Genomic DNA, 26730 nt, shown 5'->3' with positions numbered 1-26730 from the left:
AAAAGAATGCATTTCTGAAACCTAAACCCTAAAAGCCTGAACCCTAAACCCTGAACCCTGAACCCTAAACCCTAGACTATACACAGCGTAGAATTTCCTTGATAATGTAACCTTAAAGAAGGAACCCTAAACCCTAAACCCTAAAGAAGAATGCATTTCTAAAACCTAAACCCTAAAACCCTAAAAACATCCACGGAATTAATATCTAATGTTCAATACTTATATTTGGTAAATTTAAATAGTTAATTAAATATTCTATTATAATATAAGTAACTATATAGCGTTAAGTCGATTGAATAATATGTAAGCAGTTATTTTTTTGGGCATTTCAAGTAGTTGTCTATTAAGTTTCACTTGAAATAAAGATTTTATAATTATTTGAGATTATGCAATAAAAAATCACTGTAAGATAAACATAAATGTAAGATGAAAAAATAAATGTAAGATAAACAAATTGTATGATTCAAATATTTGATTTAATATGCAAGAAAGACAAGAAGAAATGGCAAGAAGTTTTTTAAAAATTAATGTGAGTTCTTTATATTGGTAATCACCTTTATTTGTTATTTTAATCATAATACCTGATTATAACCGATTATAATACCTAATACTATTTACAACTAAAGTTACTATATACGCAAACTAAAATTTTCTATTTCACTACATTTTCTTTTATATATGATGCACGTTTCATCATTTGTTAAAACAAATTAAATTACAAAACAAATGACAAACAAATGATAAATTTTAACAAATAAATATTTTCTGAAACCTAAACCCCAAACCCCAAACCCTAAAAAAGAATGCATTTCTGAAACCTAAACCCTAAAAGCCTGAACCCTAAACCCTGAACCCTGAACCCTAAACCCTAGACTATACACAGCGTAGAATTTCCTTGATAATGTAACCTTAAAGAAGGAACCCTAAACCCTAAACCCTAAAGAAGAATGCATTTCTAAAACCTAAACCCTAAAACCCTAAAAACATCCACGGAATTAATATCTAATGTTCAATACTTATATTTGGTAAATTTAAATAGTTAATTAAATATTCTATTATAATATAAGTAACTATATAGCGTTAAGTCGATTGAATAATATGTAAGCAGTTATTTTTTTGGGCATTTCAAGTAGTTGTCTATTAAGTTTCACTTGAAATAAAGATTTTATAATTATTTGAGATTATGCAATAAAAAATCACTGTAAGAAGAAAAAATGCATAACATGACATTGTACAATCGTGAATTTAAAAATAGCGATAAGTATTATAATAATAAAAGATTAAATTAACGCTAAATCCTCATATTCAAATATTTGAAATTGTAAAACATGCAATTGAAATGATCATATCAACGGTTGGTACGCCTTTTGCCCTTGCCTTTATCACCTGGTGTTGTAGACGGACAACAAAATCTTTTAGGCTTTCGTCTGCAACGATCACGAAGAGCATAGGGTCCTACGTCATCCTCCTCATCCGACTCAACTGTCGTACTACTATCACCATCGTGTTGAGAACGATACGTGGCAAAATCCCCCGTCTGACCGTATGTAGTAGTAGATATCGGCTGGATCGACGCAGATACGGTCGTAGTCTGTCCAAGACTGTAATAATCGGGAAGGTCTGAAATGGAAGGGACACCACCCGTTTCGTTCAGAAAATTGAATATTGGATGTAGGTTAGCAGTAGAAGATGAGTCCGCTGCAGTGGCAACGTATCCAAATGGAGGCTCGTTTGACGAGAATGGAAAATGTCCCCCAAATACAGGCAAATATGGAGAGGGCCTGGAATATACACCAAAGGGTGGAAACTGTGGCAAAGGCGTGGCATCTAGAGCAATATACTGTGAGTGCGGGAACGATGTCACCTGAGGGGTAAAGGGCGATATATTCTGTCCATGTGACACACCGTGGATGTCTGTCATCGGCAAAGACACAGATGTGGTGAATTGATTACTAGTCGGGTTGTAATGCGACTGAGTGCCCCCCTCGGTCATTTGAATGCCCGTCTCCTCAATGACTTCGTCCTGCAACCCATGCCTATGGCGTCGACTTCTACTAGATGATGGTCCACCTTGTGTAGGGACACGTCGCACGCGAGGTTGGATAGGAATTTCTGGTGTCACATGAGGATTATGATCGAAAGAATCATAATCACCAACAACCATGCGATCAAAGCGCTGGAGATATTGCATTGATCCATATGCTCCATCAACAATTGTTGCAAGACGTGGATGAAATCGACTCCCAGGGTCATCAAGTTCAAGTGCACCATGTGATTGCCGACCAATGCGCTGCATAGTATTCATCTGACATATACAAAATAGGAGAAAACATGATCATCCATTGTCCAAAAGTAAATAAATTAAATTTGGGAGATAGTAGTAATTTACCAAATACTCCAACTGGCCCGAAACTCCATGCAACATTTGTCCAACTTGTGCCTGCTGCTGGATAGGCGGCGTAATGTACAGAACGGTGTGATTGTGATACCACTCCAGATAATTATTGGAAGGCCTGAACGTGGTTGTAGGCACGCCAGGTACTTGTGCTTCTCCACGCGCATTCCAGTATCCTATCCAATCCCGATGAAAATGAGCCCAATTTCTTCCAGGATAACCGGAAATCTCCAATTGGTGTAAAGCTCGATTAGTGTCAACTTCTTCCGGAATTTCCTGCCTCATCCCAAATTGGCGCATGACACGATCTGGACAATGTATTTCAACGATGTGCCAGAAAATTAGAGGGACTCTTGCCCGCCATATGCGCTCCCCTCTTCTGCAATAATCAGGTAGACTAGCCAGTACGCCATTGCTATACGGCATCCAAATAAACTGCTACCATAACCATAATTTAGATACGATCCAAAATTAAAAACGAGGGACTATAAAATATAATTTATTGATATAGACGTTATACCTGATCCAACCGCAATAAGGCTAGCTGCTCCCGATAAGATGTAGTGGATCGGCTATAAGGGTCAACCCCTGTTCGTTGAGCGGCCCATCTACCACCTCTAGGAAAATCCCCAATCCCAGAATATGGGAGTATATCAGGACGAATCACGGGAATCCGCTCCCACGCCCAAAGCTGTACTAACAAGTACGGACCTCCAGATGTGATTGCAGACACACGTGATGCGTGGCACAATCGTCGGTATAACACGCCAACGTCGCAGATCCCCAGCTGTACTGGCTCATGGCATCCAAATCCCGAACATAGTCTAGCCAACTTAAACTGACGACGTTCTGACACGAATCTGCAAATAGCAATCCACCCAATAGAATTAGAATGTTCATCCGGGCATACTGGCGAACCATCTCATCAGAAGCATCTGCAGGCAGTGGCGTACTCAACCGTCGGGATATGGACGATAACTTCAGACGACCGTGGTTCAGCATATTATCTTCTGGCCAATATCCCAAAAGGTCGTTAACCAACTGTTTGCGGTCTAATGGACTACGTTTCGTCTGTACTAATGTGACGGGTAGACCATCAACGCTTAGACCCCATAAAACCTCCACATCCTGCAGAGTCACAGTCGCCTCTCCCATAACTGGAAGGTGAAAAGTGTGTGTCTCTTGCCTCCAACGCTCCACAAGTGCATTAATAAGACCATGATCTACTGTGAGATAACCGGCGCGGCGAATGCCATAAAAGCCAGCAGCATCGATGTAGTGCGCAACCCGTTCATCTAAATGTATAAGAGGTTGAAAAAACCTCTTATCACACCGCCGAACATCTAAATCCACACCATTGCCTTGAAAGATCGCAGCTGACCTGTGTTCTGATTGTAGATATAAAACACTGTCATCCAAGGGACCGGGATGAGGGGGCGCTGTGGTTCTGTTCCATCGCTCCATTTTAAATCCTACTTTCAGATACAAATAATATAAGTACCATGTTTATTCTCCAAATTTTAACACTTTAACAAATGCATCACAACAGACAATACATCCAGAGTTTAACATTTATCACTACCAAATAGCAGTTCATAACAGATAATACATCAAAAGTTATGCATTTAATACTATCAAATATCAAATACCAGTTACTTATTAGTACAACCCTCTACCAGAACTGAGACAGCTCAAGTTATTTATGAAAATAACCAGTATATGGACAATTAGGGGCAGTGTGACCCGGCTGTAAGCAGTTACTGCATCGACGTGGTGCATCAGGACATCTTCTATCCATCTGATTTCTGATCCTAGCAGTTCTCAATGGTCCGGGCATCTTTTGTTTCAACCGATCTCCATTGACATTCAGTTTTAATTCAGATGTGGTCCAATATTTTGGATCCCGTAGCGGCTGAAAAGAACCACTGAATGTAGCCTGATAAGCGGGAAACGTATGCTCATGAGCGACAAGCGTCATTGGACTAATACCACACCTATAACACGCTGCCATAGCATGCGAACATGGGAAGCGTAGTTCTCTCCATTTTCCACATGTACATGTGTGACTTCCAATGTCGACAGTCTGGGCATTACCTCCTTGTCGGCTTTGTCGATAAGCAGTTGTGATACAGTAAATGCCTCTCTGGTGATCGAACACTTGAACTGCATGTGCCCTCCCTTTTTTTTCATTTTTTACATATAGCTTCCAAAATTTTTTTGGGAGCGCGTATACTAGATTCCATGCCACCTTATGATTTTTGACAAACAGGTCAACTGTTTGATTGAATGTGAACCGTATGCATGCAGTAATTGGAAGCAACCGAGCGTCCCTCAACAAATTATTGAAACATTCAGCCATATTTGTGGATATGTGCCCCCAACGATAACCCCCATCTTTGCACAGAGCCCATTGCTCGGGTCGAACTGATCCACCCGTTAGCCATGTGTACGCCTCCAAATTCAAGGAGTAAATCAAATTCATGTTGTCCTCATACTTGCGCGGCTGATTTGCCACACCAGCAGCGTACATCAGACTTTTAAGTCTACCAGGCAACATAAAATATCGTCAGAATAAGTTTAATATATGTTTAATATGTTAGGGTGCGGATGCATTATTTTTAAAGGTTCGGAGACAATTTACCTCTCATTCTTGAATTTTTGTGTGAAATTACTCCGAATATGAATCAAACAGAATCGGTGCACCCCTAATGGCTCCTGCCACTCTTCGAGTGTACGCATTGCGTTTATAATGCCGTGGTGACGATCAGAAATAATGCATATATTTTGCACATCACCACACACGTGAATGCGTAACAGTCTCATGAACCAAGACCAACTCCGATTATTCTCCTCATCAACTAGGGCATATGCCAAAGGAAACATTGAATTGTCAGCATCAAACCCTATGGCGACCAAAAGTTTTCCCCGATAAGGCCCTTTTAAAAAGGTACCATCCACGCATATCACCGGTTTTAGATAGCGGAAAGCTTGGATGGCTGGAGCAAATACCCAAAATATATAATCAAAAATTATTGCAGATGGGGTACTTAATGGATGATGATCCCACACAACTACCGTCCCTGGATTCGATCGTTGTAACTCCTCAATATATGTCGGCAGTTGCAATATGGATGTCGGCCAGTCCCCATATAATATATCAATGGCACGGCGTCTAGCGTACCAAGCCTTCTTATATGACACATCACAATGAAACTCTTGTTTCACCGATGCCTGAATTTCCTTGATTTTGTACACCGGACCATTCATAATATGGGGAATAATGTGCTCAGCAATTATGTCACTACTCAATCCACGGTGATCGTTACTATAGCAAATACGGACGCAAGTATGTGCGTCAGCAAGTGTGACAATCATCCACATGTTGTGCGAGCTCCGTAAGGTTGCACGAAGCTGCCAATTACAAGGGGGGACGGAGTTACGAGCCCGACAACGAACATACCAAGTCGTTGGCGTGCTCTCACGAACTCTGAACTCCCTGTTCTCCTTGATGGACCACAACTTCACAGCTCGTTGGACATGCTCCTTTGATTCAAAAAGATGGCCCAATTCTAAATCTCTGGTGTGTTCATTCCACATTCTTAACTTTTCCACTCGCCCAGCATCAAGGGGGTCAAAATTCAATGCAGCGTCAACACCAGCTTCATAACGCAGTTGTGGACCCTCACTATTTATCCAGGGGGCACCGTGATCCATGTCATCATGGGCCATAGATGTGCCCTCTAGATGCCCTGCTTGACTATCAGTACCATGTTCGTGGTTCTCATCATCCGAACCACTAAGATTGGGCTCCGGTTCGGAGTCCATGTCAACATCTACAAACTGATCGTCAGTAGATGGCTGTGCATCAAACATTGGTGCCGATTCAATATCCGCACCTCGAGAATGAATGCTTGAGGTGTGAATTATCGGTCGAGCACCTGTACATGGAGGCTCATTATTCGTCTGCCGACCAGTACCCCTTCTTCGCCCTCTATGCCTTTGTTCGACATCTGCTCTAGCTAGTTGGGTCATTTGACTCTCAAAATGGGCGACTAGCTGCAATAAAGATATATGTTCGGAACTGCTACCGCCTCGCTCAAGATTACCACTTATAATTTATAAACCATCGGTACCATGTTCTTCTAAACCCAATAGCTTCTCGACCTCCACATATATTTCGGTTGCAAGCCTACTACCAGATTGTAAGTAGTACAGACCAGCAACTCCATTGTCATTTACCAAAGGCATTGCACCAAACTTGCCATTTTGGAGACAACTCCGATATATCAAACTAATGTTATAGCTGTTCCGATCTAAACCCATAATAGTGTATATTCTATCTACCAATTCATCATAACCCACCACCTCTGTCAGGAACAACGCATTTTTCGGTATAGGAGGATCATATGAAATTGACCCCTTTTTGTATATAATTTTTCCTCCCCAATATAATTGTATCACCAGGCAATTATCACTTGACATGTTATACCTATTACGGACGAGTGTTGATAACATTGTAAAATCGCATTGATAAGCTTATTTGAATAATCAATTAATTGATCGAATCAAATATGTATAATTTATAACAAATAAATAAACAATTATGAGTCCATAATTGTAACAAATAATAACCAATAATATAACAAATAACAACAAAAAAAGCATTATAATTAAATAATTCAACCATTTATAACAAATAAACGTATCATTTAATAAATAACAAAGTAAACCTAATTAACCACCTTAATTACTACATTTAGTTATAAAAATTTTACCTTATGCTAAGTCTATCATGCACCTACATTTCATATTTGGTCAATTAAATATGAAATTCTAATCAAATATCTTACTAATATTAAAAACCCTATTTTAAAATGATTTTATGCTAATTACGTTATGTTTATGCATTTAATGTATTAAATGTAGCAGTTTTTCCAAATACTTGAATTATCCCCACTAAATAGCTATCATAACCAAAACTCAATACATGCCTCGACAAATAAATCTAAATTCATTTAATCGACCTCTTAAAATTAATTAATTACAAAAGAGTGAGAGGTCCTAATTTAACTAATTAAACCACAAAACTACTTAATCTAATCAGATACTAAATAGCACAAGCTAGTTATCAACTAACTTGCGCAACAAAGTCAATTGCATTAAACTAATACCCCTAATTTTGAAATAAAGCTAACCTAATTACATTATGTTTATGCATTTTATGTATTAAATGTAGCAATTATTTCAAATACTTAAATTATCCCTACTAAATAGCTATCATAATCAAAACTCAATACATGACTCGACAAATACATCTAAATTCATCTAATCGAACCTATTAAATTTAATTCATTCAACTAATTAAAAAGCAACTAATTAATCTAATTAAATCACAAAACTAATTAAACTAATCATATACTAAATACCGTGGACTAATTATCAACTAACTTGCATAATAAGGTGAATTGCATTGAACCAATAATACTAATTTCGATATTAAGCTATGCTAATGACATCAATTTTATGTACTGCATTTATTATAGATTTATATTCATTTAATCAATCACTTTAAATACATTTATTAAACAAATTTAAACAACTAATTAATCTACTTAAACTAATTCAATCACTAAACTAATTCAACTAAGCGTGTACCGTGCTTCACTAACTAATATTAACAAACATACGTAAACTACATTATATGTTTACAATTGCTTCAACAATAAATTAAATATTTAATTAATAACAAATTATAATAATATCATAAAATATTTATCAACAATTCACTAACATAAAATGACAAATTATAGCAACTTTTATATAATACAAATCACTAACCTTTTTTGAATCAAAAAAATCGATTGCCTTGGGAGCACCGTGAGTAATGAGCCCGGCGACCTTAACAGAAGCACCGCAATTAATCAGCACGGCGATTAACAAAAACACGGCACCAAGCGTCTGATGCCAATTCTGCATAAGAATAAGGTAATTATTAGAAACACCAACAGGACCACAAGCCAATTCTACTGCCAAACAAAGTAATAATCATTTGTTAAATAAGGAGGACTAAGCCAACAAATACTCACGATTTGGACCACAGGACAGTTCTTTGCCCAACTCTTCAAAATATCGATTAGGGCCACAAGATAGTAATACGCCCAACTCTGCAAAATGTAAAGTGAGGTGCTCGTGTGAAAGTGTGAGACACTGAGAAATGTAAACTCCGACTGAGGGCTGAGAGAAAAATGAGAAATGTAAATTTCGTAGGGGAGAAAGTGAGAGGTGCGGACGATGAGGAAGTTCCTCAGTGCTTATATAGAGCATAAGGTAAAATCTAGCCGTCCGTTTGGACGGCTAGATTACAAAGTTTTTTTTTTTAAAAAAAAATTTTATTACCGGTAGCACACAATTATTGTTTCACGACCTGCTAAAGTCTAATGGAGCATAGTTCTTTTGTCCAATCGTACGTAAATTTGTTTTGATTCAGCTCTTTTTTGCTTCACGGGAGCTGCAGACAATTTTTTTTTTGTCCACAAGCCTGCAAAAGGGGCAAATCTGAAGCAAAAAAGTGTGAAAAATTCACGGGAGCTACATTGTCTGAATTGCATTGAAGCCTGCCGAATATTTTTTTAAACACTTTGACTGGCTGCCGGGCAGAGAGTGCCCGGCAGCCAGCTTTTGCAGTTGAGCCCTTTGTCTGAATTGCATTGAGGCCCTTCGAAATTTTTTTTTTACTATTTGACTGGCTGCCGGGCAGAGACTGCCCGGCAGCCAACTTTTTCTGACTTTTTCAGGTGCCGGGCTGACACAGCCCGGCACCCATGTGTCTTTTAAAAAAAAAAAAAAATTTTTTGGTGTCAGGTGCCGGGCTGTGTCAGCCCGGCACCCATATATTTATACCGTACTACTGTCAGACCCGCAAGTGTCTGAAGGGTTTTTTTTTCATCAATATTCGGATCAATTAGCCTCAATCCAATGCCACCAATAGTATTGTGCCAAGTGTCTTATTATTATTTACATTTTAATTTTCTAATAATTCAATTTGGCTTGGTTTAATACAAGTTTAAATAATAACATGACACTTGATGCAACACTATTGATGGCATTGGATTGACATAGAAAACATGTCACCAAGGATCCCAAGTGTTTTCTTGTTTGTCCATTCGATTTTATGGTACACCAAATTTAGGGATATTTTCAGAAATCTCCCTTGAGGTTTCTGACTATTTCACTTAGTTCTCTTAAAATTTTAAAAATTACACTTATCTCCCTCGATTTGACACTTTGGTATCCAAACCTTAAAATAAGATAAAAAATTTAATGAATACCCTAAAATGCCCTTATCTTATAAAGTTTAATTCATTTTTCTAAACAATTATAAAGTAATTCGATACAATTAGTTTAAAAAAAAAACCGAGTCTCAAGTATTTCATACAAATATTTGTTATTTAATAATCAACTATAACAATAAATCTTTTGCTATAATAAGCTATTTTTTATACTGCTTTATTTAGAATATAGGTTCTTTTTAAAATAGAGAAGAAAGTGTTATCTTGTGTTTTCTAAGCTTATGAACTAATTTTTTTAATAAAAGTTTATGGATTAGTTTAGTGATGGAACTACCAAAGTTTGGTAGCGATTTTGGGCAATTTATTTTTAATTATTGTTGATTTATTCTTGATTTTGATACAAAAAAAAAGAGCTACAAAAATTAGCTGATATTAAAAATCATAAAAAAAAACTAGTTTAACATTTGTTCTGGATAGATATTAGCAACAACATTGATAGTTATTCTATACTTCTAATGAAATATAAGAGAAATGAATAAGAAGGAAAAAAGGAAAAATAAAATAAAATCCATCCTTTGTATAACACATGGCAACAAGAGAGTTTTATTAAAATATTAAGGTTAATATTATTGTCATTTTCAATGAATAAGGAAGGTAGGTATAATTTTTAAAACCTTAAGAGAGCCACTTGAAATTATCAAAAACCTCAGGGGATGTTCCTGAAGTTATCCTCCAAATTTATGGTGCAAAAATATAGCACGTGATCCCATTAAAGCTGAAATTTATGATGCAGAACAGACGGCTGGTCTGTAAATTGTAGCTATGGAGAAAAGTTATTTTGTAAGTTTATATTTTTAAGCAAATAAAAAATTTTCTCTAATTAGACTCATATTAATTTATCGATCAATTGCATCAAACTCGAGAATCAATTCCACAAATCTGTTGGCCTACAAACACAGCTAAATTCAACAAGTGGTGGACTGATTAGGCTCGTTAGTAGTAGTAGTAGTCAAATCTTCAAATACCTATTTGTAACATTGTGCAACTTTGCTACGGGGATTCTTGATCCCGTTGCGAATAACATTGGGTCGAAATACAGTTTGAACGTATTAAAGTCTAAATTTATTAAATTTTAAATATTAAATTGAATTATTAAATAAAAATTAAGTCGCCATCTGTTGGCAATCATTTATGTTCACCGATACACTTTTTTTTTCCCCCTTTTACTTGCTTGAATTCATTTTCGAATAATAAAAAAAAAAAAGAAATATGATCTTATTTTGGGCTAATCAGGTATAGTATACGGCCTAATAGAGTAGAAGGGCCTGAGTTGGAGCCTAAACATCATGGCCTATGCAACACAGGGCTTCGTCCTACAAAAAGCGAGATAAATGGGCCGAATTGACAGCCCAGCAATAAGGTAATCAAATTCATCAAAATTAATGACTGGGGCGTCATTATATTCACCTGAAAAAGGGATACTAATTAAATATATATATATATATATACGGTTTCCTTTGATTGCCCTCAGCTCGATCCTCTTGATCTCAGCAGGATTTGTTCCTCTGCTATAATTAGCCGGAGGAGCCACCGACTCCGTCAGCCGACCGGACGACGAGACTGCGCTGTTTAATTCTATCGCTTTCTAACTCTCTCCGGTAAGCTTTCTCGCTGTAGCCATCTAATTCTGCCTTATTAGTTTTTAATTTATCAGCTAGTTTTTTCTTCTTCATTGCTCATGACGAAATAAAAGGAAAAGAAGAATGTAAAACTAGTGGAGTTCGAATCTAGGGCTGCTAGGCGCATACTTGCAGATCTATGCTTGAGTTGAAATTCGTGATGATATGTGGATACAGGTGTTATTTCTTGAGAATATAGTACTTCAAAAACTCTTCCTGTTTTATCCTTTGAATTCTACGATGCCAGTTCTTGTTTGACCTATGGATAATTCTTTATTTTTCATGTTTGGCTTTAGACTTCTTTGCGGGAGCAATTTTCTTATTTTGTGTTCAGCAGAAAAAAAGGGGAAACTCTGAGTTGCTGTACTTTGAGGATTAGGGAAAATCGTTTGACCGGCTTGATTGAGGTAGTTTTTATGGGTATATTGGATTTAAAAATGAAAATTAGTGTAATGTTTGTGTAAGAAAGATACAAGTTAATGCATGTACAATGTGGTATGGACCCTAAAGTGACAGTACACTAGTTTTGGCTGGTAAAGTTAGACTGGCAAGGATTTACGTAATGTAGTTGGATATGTAGTTGCTTGCGAAGTTGGTTTATGTGAATACAGTTTATGCTTCTATTCTGTTGAATTGACTTCACCTTGCCACTTGTTGATGTTTGAGAAGATTGTATGACTACATTTTCTGGTTCTTGTATGTTTCGCTATTGATTTCAGAGTCCTGAATGATTCTTAATTTTGGCTAATAGAGTTGTGAGTTGATGTACCTGGTTTGGTTTTTCGGAGTTTGTATGGTACTAAAGCTACCCCAATTCTGAAACTTCTTTATCTAGCCTTTTAAGATTTTCCTCAGAAGCTTTACTTGTTGTTTCCGCCATTGCCAAGGAATCGAACAGCTCTGAATACCACTTGTCAATCAATGAAGAAATTTGAAAAATTCAACCCAAAAATGGAAGGAAAAGGAATGATCAACAAAGGAAGGAAAAGAAGGGAAGTTTCTTGCAGAGAAAGGAATATCTCCTTGTCGCTGGCAAAATTTTAAAAGTAAGATTGCAACTGATCCCCAATGCAGGAGCAATGCTATTTATCTAACAAACTAAAAGGGAAACAACAAACTTGCTGAGCTGGAAGAATTCTATAAAAAAAACCCAACTGAGTTCAAAACGACCCTGGACTGAACTAAGCGACACCACAATAAAACTACTTATTATAGTACTAGAATAAATAAACGACACCGTTCCAATAATGACTTAGCCAATCACTGCTGAACCAATTAATGAACTGAATTTACATGACGCAAAACTTAGATTTGTGGCATCCGTCACCATTGTTCAATGTGATGCACTTGTTGGACATCGTGTCAGCATAGGTCCCAATTATTGAATTGATGAAAGATGCTGCAAAAGATGGAGTTTGCACGTTTTACAATTGATCACTTACGCAATGCTATAACTTGTATGATGAAACCATCTTTATGTTTAATAATGACATCCGCTAGGCATTCTGGCTTCCGCGTCCCTTTTCATCATCTTTTTCTGGAAATTGTTTTCATTGTGAGAGGTGCTTATCTAGTTTTGGGACTCATTGAGAAACTCATTCGTTTGTCCATCTTCCTCTGAATTGATTGTGAAAGATTTAACTTATTGAATACAAAAAAAAAAAAAAAATGCATCCTAATTTTGCAGACGATGGCTGAGGAAGAAGAATTAGACGACTTGTTGTTAGAGGCAGCTGGGAGAACAGGTGAAAGTGAGAGAAGACGACGCAAGGTTCCATACTCTGATGATGAGAGTGACTCAAAAGATGATGACTATGATGATGATCATGCTTATTCAAACAGAAAACCCTCTGGTTCACAAGTCCCTCTCAAGAAAAGGTTGGACCCCTTGGAAAGGGATGAGGATGACAGTAATCATGAAGAAGATGGTTATCATGAAGGTGACAGTGATGACGATTCTGTTGGGAGTGACCTCTACAAGGATGAAGATGATAGGAAAAAGCTTGCACAGATGTCGGAACTTCAAAGGGAAATGATTTTAGCAGATCGTGCATCAACAAGAAGTGATAGAGAAATGCACGAGAAATTTGCAAAAAAAAGAAAAGGGAGCCCCACTCAAACTCATTCTCGTGCTGTGCGCTCATCAACTAGATTTGCTGACAGGACAGCTGCCAAAGATGACGCGCTGAATGAGATACGAGCAAAGCGAATGAGGCAGCAGGATCCAGAGGCTCATCGGAAACTTAGGGATGCAACTAGAGATGGCTCTGGAAGCCGTGGTTACTCACCTGTCAAGCGTAGACCCTTTACAGCAGCAACTATAGGTAGCCCTACCCGGAGTGGAAGCGCTTCACATAGTGATGAGGAAGAGTCTACTGGTGATGGTGGAATGGCTGATAGTGATGAAGACAAGACATCAGCTGAATCAAAGTGGCCAACCTATGAGGATATAAAGGAAATTACCATTCGAAGATCTAAATTAGCAAAGTGGTTTATGGAACCTTTTTTTGAGGATTTGATTGTTGGTTGTTTTGTAAGGGTTGGAATTGGGAAGAATAGATATGGTCCAATCTACAGACTCTGTGTTGTCCGCAATGTTGATGGCTCAGACCCAGATCGCCTGTACAAGCTTGATAACAAGACCACATATAAGTATCTAAATGTTGTTTGGGGAAATGAAAACTCTGCTGCTAGGTGGCAGATGGCCATGATTTCAGACTCTCCACCTGCCAAGGAGGAATATGACCAATGGGTTAGGGAAGTAGAGCGCAGTGGTGGCCGCATGCCAAGCAAACTGGAGGTATTGGAAAAGAAGGAGGCCATTCAGAAGACAAATTCATTTGTTTACTCTGCAGAAACTGTCAAGCAGATGTTGCAGGAGAAAAAGTCTGCCACATGGAGACCGCTGAATGTTGCAGCTGAGAAGGATCGTTTGAGGACAGAGATGGAAGTGGCAAAGATTAACAATGATGAACTAGAGGTGGAGAGGATCAAGGCCAGACTGCAGGAATTGGAGGCATCTCGGCAAGCCCATGAGATGGACAAAAAAGCTATTAGGTTGGCAGAGATGAACAGAAAGAACAGGGTTGAAAACTTCAAGAATGCATCAGGATTGAAACCGGTCAATGCGAGTCTGAAAGCTGGTGAAGCTGGGTATGATCCCTTCTCAAGGAGATGGACCAGGTCAAGAAATTATTATGTCAAAAACCCCATTGATGGAGAAGCAACTGCAGCAGATGGTGAAGCTACTGCAGCCTCAGCAGTCAATAACCGTAATGGCACAGCTGTAGTTTCCACTGAGATGGGAAAGGCAGCTACAGCTACAGCGGATGATGGGAAGTTGGTAGATACAAGTGCTCCTGTAGATCAAGGAAGAGAGTCGAACATGCTGCATGGTTTTAAACTTGAAATTAACTTGGATCCACTTGAAAATTTTGGTGGGGCCAAAGGAGCGCAAGCAGGGTTCATGGCTCGGAAGCAGAGAATAGAAGCAACTGTTGGTTGTAGAGTTCCAGAAAATGATGGAAGGAGACATGCTTTAACCTTGACTGTCAGCGACTACAAGAGAAGAATGGGATTGCTTTGAAGTTTGATGCTGCATTATAGGGATAAAGGGTTCCAGAAAATGATGAGGAGACATTCTTTAACCTTGACTGTTGGCGACTATAAGAGAAGAATGGGGTTGCTTTGAAGTTTGATGCTACACTTTCAGGTTCAGGCTTTCCTTATTATTGTAGTTTTGAGTGACACGTTATATTTAATTATGACTAATGCGGTTGTATTGATTAAGGTCTTTCTTCTTGATCATGGGCTTTTATGAGTGATGAATGGTGAATTTAATTCGAAACTTTGATATGTATATCGGATTCCTTCACAATCTTTGTGGGAAAATGCCTACATTGGTTTTCTTTTACGGAACAGTTCCTTTTTGTGCCGTGTTGGGCAGCTGCAGCCGCATATCTTCGTACCACTGGCTGGACTATAGTCTCTATGGTTAACCTGAAACATTGGAGGACACGGATTCGATTATGCATGGTTATGAAATTCGTCCACATTCATTTATCCTCTAAAATTTGGAGAACTTTGATTTTCGTAGCCAAATAAAGATGACATGCGCCGTCAACCGTTCCAATTTTCTGTTCTTCCGGTGGCTGAGGCTTGCGAGTCTTAGCTCCGTCACTTTTGTTGCATGTAACTTCTACTTGCATAATGTACCGTAAATTTTATATTAGCTTTGTCTGCATAGGCCATGACTGCTTTGCCCTGTGGAAGAAACCTTGCAGAACATAAAACAATGTGCACTTGCCGGATTTTTGCATGAAAAACAAAAGAAAAGGGGAACATGCCAACTTTCATCTCTAAACTTTGGGCCGTGAATGTATTTTGCTATCAAATTTTCTAGTATAACACATTTAGTATCTGAACTATTAATTTTTATACCAATTTCATCCTCAAACAGAAAATTAATCGATTTGAACCAAAATTGAAGTAGGGAGAGTGAAGATATCCATTTTATTTTGCTGATTTTAAGTCATGCAACGCTTTTTACTTAGCAGGTTCATGTCCATTGCATCCCCAATTTCTATTCAAATTGATTAATTACTCATTTGAGTATGAAATTAATTAAAAATTGGTAACTTGGATATTAAATGTGTTATACCAGAAAGTTTGAATGATAATGTGTCCATGGCTCAAATTTTAGAAATGAAAACTAACCATTTTCAAAGAAAATTACCTGGTTTCAAGTTTTGCGAGGAAGGTATGGATGATTGGTTATAGCCACTGAAGTTGGTAAATAATAAGCAGATAATGAGTTATAGAAAATGCTTCGGAATGGCGACAATCATTTGTCGTGTCATTGACTTGTTATTGTACTTCTTAATACAACAACTACGGCAAATACAAGCTGCCCCAAGTTTAGAGGACAACTTGGCGCACAAAGTTAAATATATTCTGTCGAGTAAGTCTTTTATAAATCATCAGTGTTCATATATATATATATATATATATATATATATATATATCATCAGTCTTTTATATATTTTACATTAGTAAGTTTAGATTACATGTATCTCATTCTGCTTGTGAGCAAATTGCCCCGCTGCTTACTGAATTCTTAGAATAATAGGGTTTTGGTCATTTAATTTTAAAAGTATTTATTTATCCATTAAATTGTTGACAATATAAAATTTGAATCATTCTACCTATTTTCACAATTCATCAGTGTGTTAGATCTAAGAACTTGCACGAGTCACGAGATGCAACCAAGTTGGTAGTTCGTAAAGTACACAAGTTAACTATCGTATGAATATGTATTTTTCTACTAAACTATTGTGTGAGTATGTTTTTACTCATTAAACTATTGTGCACGTCCTTAGATCTGATAGACTTAATGGTAAAAATAGACGAAATGATCCAATATTTATATTTTTAATAATTTAGTGGGTAAATATATATTTTTAAAAGTTGAGTGATCAAAACTCTGCTACTCACAAAGTGTAGTGGATATTCGAAAAATTTATAATTTTACCGCTATCATTCTCCAATTGGATCAGCTCTCCTAAACTTTCTAATTTTTCCCCTTGTTAAAATAATCAACCTAACTCATAAATTGAATTTCATCGTGTCATTGAGGTGTACATAGCAATGAAATGAAAAGAGAAGTACGCCTTCAATCCAATCAATGATTTGCTAATTTGTCAATTTGAACATATATTCGAGAACATCTTTGGTCACAGATAGGACTGTCAATGGGGTTGGGCCAGTCCGAGCTCGGCTCGTTCGGTCCGACAGAAAACCCGATGAGCCCGATCATTTAGTGAGCCGGTCTGAGCTTAAGCCTAAAAATTAGATCCGAATTAAATGTGAGCCGAGTTTGGGCCTTATTAGGCTCAAATCCGATATAGGTCCGGCCCTTTAATTACCTATATATATAATATTTATATTTTGATATTATGTATAATTATATATCCAAATATGTTTTTACTAAATACTAAAAATATATATAAATTACAAAACACAAAAATACATCTAAAGACTCTTTCATGAGCTTTCTTGAGAGCCAATATTAGTAATGCATAACTAAATCTCTAATTTTTCTTATTGGTTGAGTAAATTTTTGTATTAGCATATTATTGGTTGATTTTTTTTTTGTCTACAAACACAAAAATCCTCAAGCATATTTGGATTTAAATCACAAGATTATAAAAAAAAGTTTCAACTTTTAAAGATGTATTGGCTTTTGATCGCATGTTTTATTACTATTTTTCATGCATTTTAAATGGATTAAATATAAATATTGTTGAAAATTTTTTTGGTTTATATACTTTTTAAGAACTATTATTTGTTCATGTTTAGTTTTAATATTATAGTCTTGTAAATGTTAAATTAGTTTTACAACTTAATAGTTATAGTAATTATATTAAGAAAATTAATGAGTAATAAGTGAGCTTGGGCTAAGCCCGATTAAGGCTCACAACTCGAATATTATGTGAGCTGAGTATGAGTTTCACATTTACGAACCCGAAACTCATAGCCCGAAACTGTTTCAAATTAAATGAGCTGAACTTGAACTCATCAAAACCCCGCTCATTAGGCCCGATTGACAGGCCTAGTCACAAATCCATAATTCTTATTTATTTAGCTATAACTCTTTAGGCATACTGCCACTATCAGCTTAACTTAGTGTGATATAATATATATATATATATATACACACACACACATACATATATATGTGCACTTTACAATTAAAGAGAAAAACATATTTATGATGTAATTAAAGTGTCATATTTTTCATTTTAAAATGTTCCAAATTATTTGTCACGTTGAAAAAGTGTAAACACACTTTTATCTTTATTTTTAATATAACCCTTTTCTCTAAGCATACACAGGCTAACATTTAAATTTAAAATTTAAATTTATGAAGGTAAAATTATTAAAAAAAGTACAAATAATACAATAAAATCACTATTTTAAAAAGTTGAATTTCTTAAATATGGTTAAATAATTGGGACGCAGAGACTAGTGTATATAATTGGGACTCGGAGCATGCACCACGCCGTAGCCAACTTCCCAACCGCCAATACAAATTAATTTCATCCCATCTGTGTTTTCCTCCTTCCACTAAAAGTACAATTTTGGCTCAAAACCCAACCAGCTTCCGTTCATAGGTTATATAAACTTCTGCTTCCAAAATCTTCATAGCTCAAAACCCAATAAACATTTTCAATAATCTTCGTGCCCAAAATTTTGCCGCCCCCGCTATTGAAAAATGTGGTAATAACAATAGTAGGAAGTATGCTCTTCAACTTTACTTCTCACTTTCCAAGTTTTGTCCTAAAGACAAATGTAAATCCTTGACCATGCAAAGATCACAGAAGTACCAATGGGGATTTTCAAACTGAAGCTATCTCAGCTTCTTGTTTCCCTTGTCTTGATTGTTCTTTTAGCTTACAATAGCCTCAGTATCTTCTCAGTTTATATCCCGTTTCCAGCCAAGACAGCTCCCCTGCTAGCTAGTTCCTCGCCGGAAAATGTTGCAGAAAAATCAAGAAGGTTCGTTTCTATGTCTTCCTCAGGTAAAGTGTCCTCTTCTGTCATGTATGCTGTGAAAGAAGAAATCCCTGTTGCAGAAAAGAAGACCCTTTTGGACTTGAACTTTACCCTCCTGCATACAGACCAAAATTCATTGGATTTTATTAGGAATGAATCTGTCATACTTCATGTGAAAAGAAGGCAAAGTAGAAAGGCTTTGAGCAAAATTTTCGGGCAGGATGGGGAAATGAAGCAGTTCTCGAAAAGAGTGAAGGAGTTCTTCAAAGCTAATTCATCGAACTCTTCATGTAAGTTTCGGTTTTTTATGACTTGGATATCTTCAATTGGCAATTTCGGTGATAGAGAATTTTTCACCATAGAAAGTTTATTCAAGTCACATCCGGATGGTTGCTTGATAATAGCGTCAGATTCATTGGATTCAAGACTAGGGATGGAAATTTTAAGGCCTTTCTTGAAAAAGGGATTCAGGGTAGCTGCAGTTTCCCCTGATTACAATTATTTGTTCAAGAATACAGTTGCAAAAGCTTGGATTGATCGTTTAACCAAAGGAAATGTCAATCCCGGGGAGGTTTCATTTGGCCAAAACCTCTCCAATTTGCTTAGGCTTGGTTTGCTGTACAAGTTTGGTGGGATCTATATCGACGCTGATATGATAGTATTGAAGAGGTTTGTCAACTTGAGGAATGCAATTGGAGCTCAGACTGTGAATCTTCAGACAAGAAATTGGAGCAGGTTGAATAATGCAGTGATGATTTTCGATAAAGGGCATCCATTGCTTTACAAGTTTATTGAAGAATTTGCACTAACTTTTGATGGCAATAAATGGGGTCACAATGGCCCTTACTTGGTTTCGAGAGTTGTTTCAAGGGTAAGCCAAAGGCCTGGATATAATTTTACGGTGTTGCCTCCTGCGGCATTTTATCCTGTTGATTGGAGCAGGATTGGCAGCCTCTTTAGAGCTCCAAGGAATGAGACTCAATCGAAGTGGATGTTTACTAAACTTAGGCAGATTCGTGGCCGAAGTTTTGCAGTGCATCTCTGGAATAAGGAGAGCAGAAAGCTTGAGATTCAACAAGGAAGCATTATCCAACACATGATGTCGGACACTTGCATCTTTTGCAATTTTACTTCAGGTTAATGTGTCGCTTTAAGTCAGTAGATTGTAGAATTAAATGTGGTATGGGACCAACTCAGTCCTACCACTGTGCTGCATTCTTTTTATACTAAAGAAATTTAAGGAGAACAAAGTCTAAATTAGCCAATGTTAAATAGCTAGTAGTAGTATATCTTTCCATTTGTATTGCTGGAAAACCTTCCAACTACGCACGTTATACAGAAGCAATTGTGGATGATCTCATTTTCATTTGAATTTTTTGAGTTTCGTCTGATAACTGAAATCACCAGTTTCAAGCCATTTGTCGTTTTAGTCTTCCCAGTTCATGGCAGAAAAGTTGAAAGCTTTTCTATATGAAATCTCGTGTTGGTAGGTGAATTCTTTGAAGTTCTGTTTAGGCCAATAAATGTAGCCTGTGGTGATGTGATGTACTTGTAAATTGTACTAATTGGTAAGTTTTGCTATCCTTCAACTTTATTCTTGACCTTCCTTCCCACTTAAAAAGTACAAATTTGTGTTCTTTACAACCAACACATCCTGGTGCTTAATATTGCTCATTTTCCTCAACATCCTAGTGCCTTCTAGACTAACTGAATTTATCTTTATTATGACATCCTAAGATCCAATTCCAAAGTATATCTTGTAGTTAAACGAACCTTAGCATATAAAGTTCCGTTAATATTGTGCTCGAGGACTCTTTTGGATGATCAGCCTAATTATGCGCTTCTATCTGACTAATTACATATAAATGTGATGCGGCTATGAAGTTAGATCATGCAAAGTACCCACCAACTTCAATTCAAGGGAAAGAATTAGGTAAGACACAATTCTAACTGATCCAACCGGGAATAACTCTCTTGGGTGTTGCTTACTTGTACCTCTTCATTATGATTACTAAAGTGGTATTCTCAATGAATGATGATTTAATTTGATACAAGTAGCAGTAACAACCCATGCAAGAATACCTGCAAGATAATTGAATCATCCCACCAACAGTCTATAAAACTTAGAAATGCAAGCGGCTGTTCCAACCTCATTAAACCTCAGTAACTAACTACTCAGTAGTTTATGAATAAGTAAGCAACTGTTTGAAGTAACTTTTCATCTGAGACCAATTGCTCAACTCAATCAGTTTTTTGAGTTTAAGTTCATTTTCCAGAGCAGTTGTTTTTTTTTTTTTTTTTTTTTTTTACTTTCTTATGACAGTTGCGGACGCAAAAGGGATGCTGCTGTGCTGCATAATATGATCAATGCCGGTTTGCCTTTCCCTGTATTTGTTATGTTTAGAGGTGCATAACTCCATTTGGAATCATATAGGTGAAGCTTGATGTCTCAGCAACATTTATGCAGGCAGAGTTAGCCCCAAAACCTTTAAAAGCCATCCCTTTCATTTGTATTATGGTGTTTTTGATTACATGTGCCATGTGGCCTTTCATGTGCTTTCCCTTTCAAGCCTCATCTGTTGTTCAAATTGTCAATTTTCCTGTGCTGTATATTTAATAATTCAACACTAAATTTCGAACCTTTCTACTTCCTCACTTCAATCATTGCATGAGTGATAAATTTAAGTGCAAGCAATAAGTCATTTTGCACTTGTATATACAACTTGGTTTTGGGTGCATTTCACAGTGTTTTTTTTTTTGGTAAAAATTGGACAAAGTATTGACTAAATCCCTTATTTTTATGTTTGAAAGGTAGTTTGGTAGGAGCAGCCTGATCTGAAAAGTGAAGAATTAGTGCTTAGAAACACAGTAATGGATGCTCTTGCTGGGAATTTGCAACTGCTTTATGGTTAAAAAGCGTATATGTGCTTCCCAATAAGCTGCGCCTATGCTCTCTTTGCTTTTCCAGCTACTCAAAGCTTAATAAACCCAATGGCCCCTGGTGTTGTTACCAGGCAATGGGCACAATCAGAAGTGCTGATGTAAACCCAGATGGCGATGGGGATATTAATATGCTAGAAAGGAATTGGATGCCCTTCCTTTATTCTTAAATGTCGTCACATCTATCCTTTATTCCTAAAGGTTGTTGTAACTTTTGATAAGTAGAATTCCTTCTATGGATGGGGTGGAAATTGCATTTTCAAAACAAAGTAAAAGTAGGAAAAAAAAAAAAAATGCCAAACATGTTCCTCAGTCAAAAACTGAGAAACATAACAAAAGGCTGCTAACCTTTTGAAGAAAAGGTGATTTCAACTTTGATTCGACTCTTCTGTCCTTCAATCTTTCTTTCAATTGCCTTGTAACTTTGACAAATACAATTTGTTTCTGATACTTATTGCAGCTTTCAGTCAAAAGTATCCTCCCAGCAAATTTATCTTTGAGAACATCTACAACTAAAGTAGGCAACCAACTTTAACACAAGGGGCTGTATAGGTTCTTGGCACAAAAATCAGCCTTATGTGAGATTTTGAGAAAAAAGACAATATGCAATGTGATATCGTGGTTGAGGCTTCATTACAAAGTAGATTCAGCTTTGGTACTGTAGTTTCTCACTATTGTTTGTGAGGCAAAAGCAATTTATTGGTGTATATTTGCTTTTCAAGCCAGTATCATTGCTTCTGCACTAGGTGCTCAACATCTCCAAGCTCCACTTCGCCTCCTTTCCAGTGCTTATCAGTCTGAAAAAGCTTTTCAATTTGCTCTAGTGATTTCCCCTTCGTTTCTGGGACACACTTGTAAACAAAAGCAACAGAAAGAGCTGATATTGCTGCAAAGACAAAAAAGGTTCCACCAACTGTAATAGCATGAGAAATGGTTAGGAAAGACATGGCAACCAGGCCACTACTGACTCTACTCCCAGCAGCCCCAATGGAGGATGCTTGAGCTCGTAGCCTCAGAGGGAAGATTTCAGAGGACAAAACCCAACAAACTGGACCAATTCCCACTGAGAAGAATGCTGCATTTCCACATACACAGAGAATGGCCAACTTTATCCCAACCGGACGATTCCCCAGGAAAGAGAGAGTTAATCCCAGAACGAACAAAAAACCAGTCATTCCAATTGTACTCACATAAAGAAGTGGTTTTCTACCTACTTTGTCAATAAGTAAAATAGCTACCAGGATGAAGACTGTTTTGGTAAACCCCACGGCAACTGTTGCAGCAAGAAGTTCTGAACTGCTCTTGATCCCGGCATCTTTAAAGATTGTAGGACTATAATACACAGTCGCATCCATTCCTGTGATTTGTTGGAAAATCTGAATTCCACAACCTGCAATGAGCATCCGTTTAACCCCGGGTGACGGATTTAGTAGTTCACGCCATACAGATCTCTCCTTGTGCTTTTCAGCGTTGGCGAGCCCTGCAGCTAGTTGTATTTCAGCTAATGTCTCCTCTGCTTCTTTTGCATTTTCTGTTGTTTTGAGAAGCACCAACCTGGCTTTGGCAGTCATGCTTTGCATTACTAGCCACCGCGGAGATTCAGGGATGATAAACAGAGCAAAACAGGTGAAAGCTGAAGGGAGAATCCCAACAGCAAGCATGATCCTCCAATTTGTGTGTACGGGCAGTCCTGAGAAGGCATAATTTGAAACATAACCAAGCAGGATCCCAAAATTAATGGAAATTTCAGGGATGGAGGTTAATGATCCTCTAGCAACACTAGGGGATATCTCAGCAATGTATGTAGGTGCAATCGCCACTGCAAAGCCTACTCCAATGCCAGTCAAAATCCTTCCGACCATTAGCACCTCGAAAGAGGGAGCAAGAGCCATAATAGCAGCACCAGATTGAAACACAATGGCACCAAATGCCATAGTCCATTTTCTACCAATGGCATCTGATGCTTTACCCCCTGCTAGACTACCCACCAGTGAAATTATGCTCAAAATCCCGACGAGGACTTCTACTTGTAACTCAGAAATCTTTAAATCTTCTTGAACAAATAATATTGCTCCACTCATAACTCCAATATCTGTGATTTCATATTTATTACTTGTGAGCTGTCAATAAAGATATATCAAGCTTAGGGAACTATAGCAGTTGACATAAATTTTGATAGGATTCTGGTTTAGTTAGCAGGAAATGACTTTTATGTATCAGTACCATGGAACTAACCAATGAGTATGATTATGAATAATCCAAGAACTGGAAAATGGAGCATAAACACGATAATTGTCTGGAGGAATAAATGTTTAAGAAACTAACCATAACAGTTAATTTTCTATAACAAACAATATTTTGTTTTTCAAACAGATATATAAAATTCCTGGCATCTACTGTTGAAGCCTTGATCTTGAGCAGAAAAATGCAAGTATCTAGCATTTTTCATCAATTTTATTTTCCCATTCTTGAGAATTCCAACTTTGATCATCCGCAACAAATGATCATTCCTTGCATAATCACATTGGCAAAAGCAATAAATCAAGGAGGTAAAGTTCAAAGAAAAGAGATTGAAGAATGGATACTGAAGCACAAAATGACCGTTAATTTCAAAGAGGGGAAGGCAAAGGTACAAACCATATCCAAGAATCACAGAATTTAGAGAGGCAAAGATGGCACAGACTAGTACATATTTCTTGCTGCTATTTTTTCCATTTTCTTTGCATGCAATACCCTGAATTTCCTCTTCTATTGTATCATAACCCGTCTTCTTGTACTTTGGGACACCCACGTTCCCAGTTTCTTGGAGTTCCATCTTGCTCTTTCCCCCTCAGAATATTTACCTTTGATACCAAAATATCACAATATCCAAACAGTTGAGTCTGATAAAGAAATGGTTCATTATCACTTTTTTCTCCTTTCCCTTCTAAAACATCAAAGAAGAAAGGAGAGCCAGCAAGATCTCAGGCTCTCGCCTGTAGTGTGTTTGGAGCAATATTTTCATGGTTTCCTCAGAGCTTGGTTGGTTGTATACCATACTACTAAGCATTAACATCTTCTTAAAAGGATTGGTCCCGCTAAGTGTAGCAAAATTAAGGCCAATAGGCTAGCTTACGGCTGTAGAAGGAAAAAATGCAGGAAAAATGTTGCTTCACTCAATACATTGTCTTTCTTTTCAGCGTTGGCGGCAAATTAACAATCCGCAGAAACAAGCTTGTACTGCTAAGGTTTTTGTTTAGTTATTTATTTTTTCTTTTTTCGGCCTCAAGAAACATAGCATTGACTTGGAAGTTGAATATATATATATATATATATATATATATATATATATTCTTAATAAAAAAAAAAAGAAATCATTTTTCTACTAGCCACATGGTATAAGATATTCTCAATAAAACTTCCCGTTATTCAATTCAAGGTATTTTATGGATGTTTTTACAAAATTTTTGTATACAAACTACTGTTAGAAAATTCCATTTTAGGTTGTCTTTACAATACTAGTTCAAAATTACGTTATATTTGTCACGTTTATTTGAGAACCTTCTAAGCCCTAACATTTTTATTTTGCTCATAAGATAAACTTTAATATTCCGTCTTACCATTCTATTATGTTTTGTAGCATTTAAAACTGATATTAGTTGATTCTGTACAAACCAACATTGTATACATTAGCACTATTACACATATGACAATTAACTTGAATCCTATATATATATATAAAGGAGTTGTTGTATGACTCTTGGGTGATTTTCATCTAACATTTGTAGGGGCGTTTTGGTAATGGTAAAAAAATAACAGTATTGATTAAGCATAATGCACAAGTTTCTGTTGCCTAATTTCGCATGGTTTACCTACTGTACCCTTTAGTGGCTAATGGTTTGGCTACTTTGCCATTGATTTAGCAAAGTGGGTAGAAAAACGAAATTAATTCCCCTCAAGTATGTTTAGCTGAATTGATTATGCAAATTAAATGCATTTAAGATAATATTGGTGCATAAGGCTAAAAATGAATACTTGAATTGTAACTGTAGAAAGTTTCATCTTCTTCATCATTAAAGCTCAAGAACCATTAATTCAACTCTTGCAACAAATGCCACTTATTTGAATTAGTAACTGTAGCACATTAATAAGGCCATTAAAGTGTGAGAGGTAAAGAATCATTTGGAATAAATGTTACAAGAGTAACGCAAGACCTCCCATTTTCTTCAATATTTGCTCATCAATTTGTAATGTAGGTTACAATAATGGCTATTGTTAAGGTACAAAATTGTGGATTAAGAAGGTTTGCACAATACCAAAGTTGGGTTTGTAGAGGTATGCTCAATTTTGCTCTTGCTTTCTGGTCTATGAGTTGCATAGCTTCCATTCTTCAAAATCCTGAATAAGCCTTTGTGCTTTCTTTTGCAAGCGAGCGAAGTGTGGAGAGATTTTGCTCTTAGATTGCACTTTACTACCGAAAGTACAAGGTAACTCTATATTCCCACTTGATGCATGTCATTTATTGATTAAATATTATTACAATTATACTTGATCCATTTGAATCATGTGCTTAAATGAACAAGTGTGTGAATAATTGTTCAACTTTGAAAATTATCTTGTAGTTGATGCAATTTATTGGTTCAATAGTTAAGTGACTGAGTTGTTGTGTGTGGATAGAAATTGCCATTTGAATAGATAAACGACTATACTTACATGCTTTTTTATTTTTTGTATTGAATTTCGTAGACCTGATAATTGTTTGATATAAGTTAGTGTTTGTAATGAGGAAAATTAATTTGCTCTCTAATTATTTGTAGATGCATGTATTGATTGAAATAATGGTTCTTAGTTGTAGTAGTCAAGCAAACAAATGCTATATATAAATTTTCTATGT

The 26730-nt window shown here is 36.7% G+C and overlaps 3 protein-coding genes across 3 annotated transcripts; 2 read left to right on the top strand and 1 right to left on the bottom strand.

The window, feature by feature from the left end:
• Positions 1–11139: 11139 nt before the first annotated feature.
• LOC113725980 (protein RTF1 homolog) lies at positions 11140–15276 on the top strand. The gene is made up of 2 exons (XM_027249428.1): positions 11140–11342; positions 13051–15276. The coding sequence occupies exon 2, from the start codon at positions 13054–13056 to the stop codon at positions 14947–14949; it is 1896 nt and encodes a 631-aa protein (XP_027105229.1). The 5' UTR covers positions 11140–11342; positions 13051–13053; the 3' UTR covers positions 14950–15276.
• A 3149-nt stretch (positions 15277–18425) lies between these two features.
• On the top strand, positions 18426–20289 carry LOC113725979 (uncharacterized protein At4g19900). The gene has a single exon (XM_027249427.2). It carries the CDS (start codon positions 18751–18753, stop codon positions 20056–20058), a length of 1308 nt encoding a protein of 435 aa, XP_027105228.1. The 5' UTR covers positions 18426–18750; the 3' UTR covers positions 20059–20289.
• Positions 20290–22232: 1943 nt separating this feature from the next.
• On the bottom strand, positions 22233–24672 carry LOC113725977 (probable polyol transporter 4). Its single transcript, XM_027249426.2, has 2 exons — positions 24495–24672; positions 22233–23949 (listed from the first exon to the last, which is right to left on the bottom strand). The coding sequence occupies exons 1-2, from the start codon at positions 24670–24672 to the stop codon at positions 22586–22588; spliced, it is 1542 nt and encodes a 513-aa protein (XP_027105227.1). The 3' UTR covers positions 22233–22585.
• Between the last annotated feature and the right edge of the window lie 2058 nt (positions 24673–26730).

The sequence above is a fragment of the Coffea arabica genome, chromosome 2c (genome assembly GCF_036785885.1).
Source record: "Coffea arabica cultivar ET-39 chromosome 2c, Coffea Arabica ET-39 HiFi, whole genome shotgun sequence".
NCBI lineage: Eukaryota > Viridiplantae > Streptophyta > Magnoliopsida > Gentianales > Rubiaceae > Coffea > Coffea arabica.
The sequence above is the reverse complement of the archived record's forward strand: the minus strand, read 5'-3'. Positions and strand labels throughout refer to the sequence as shown.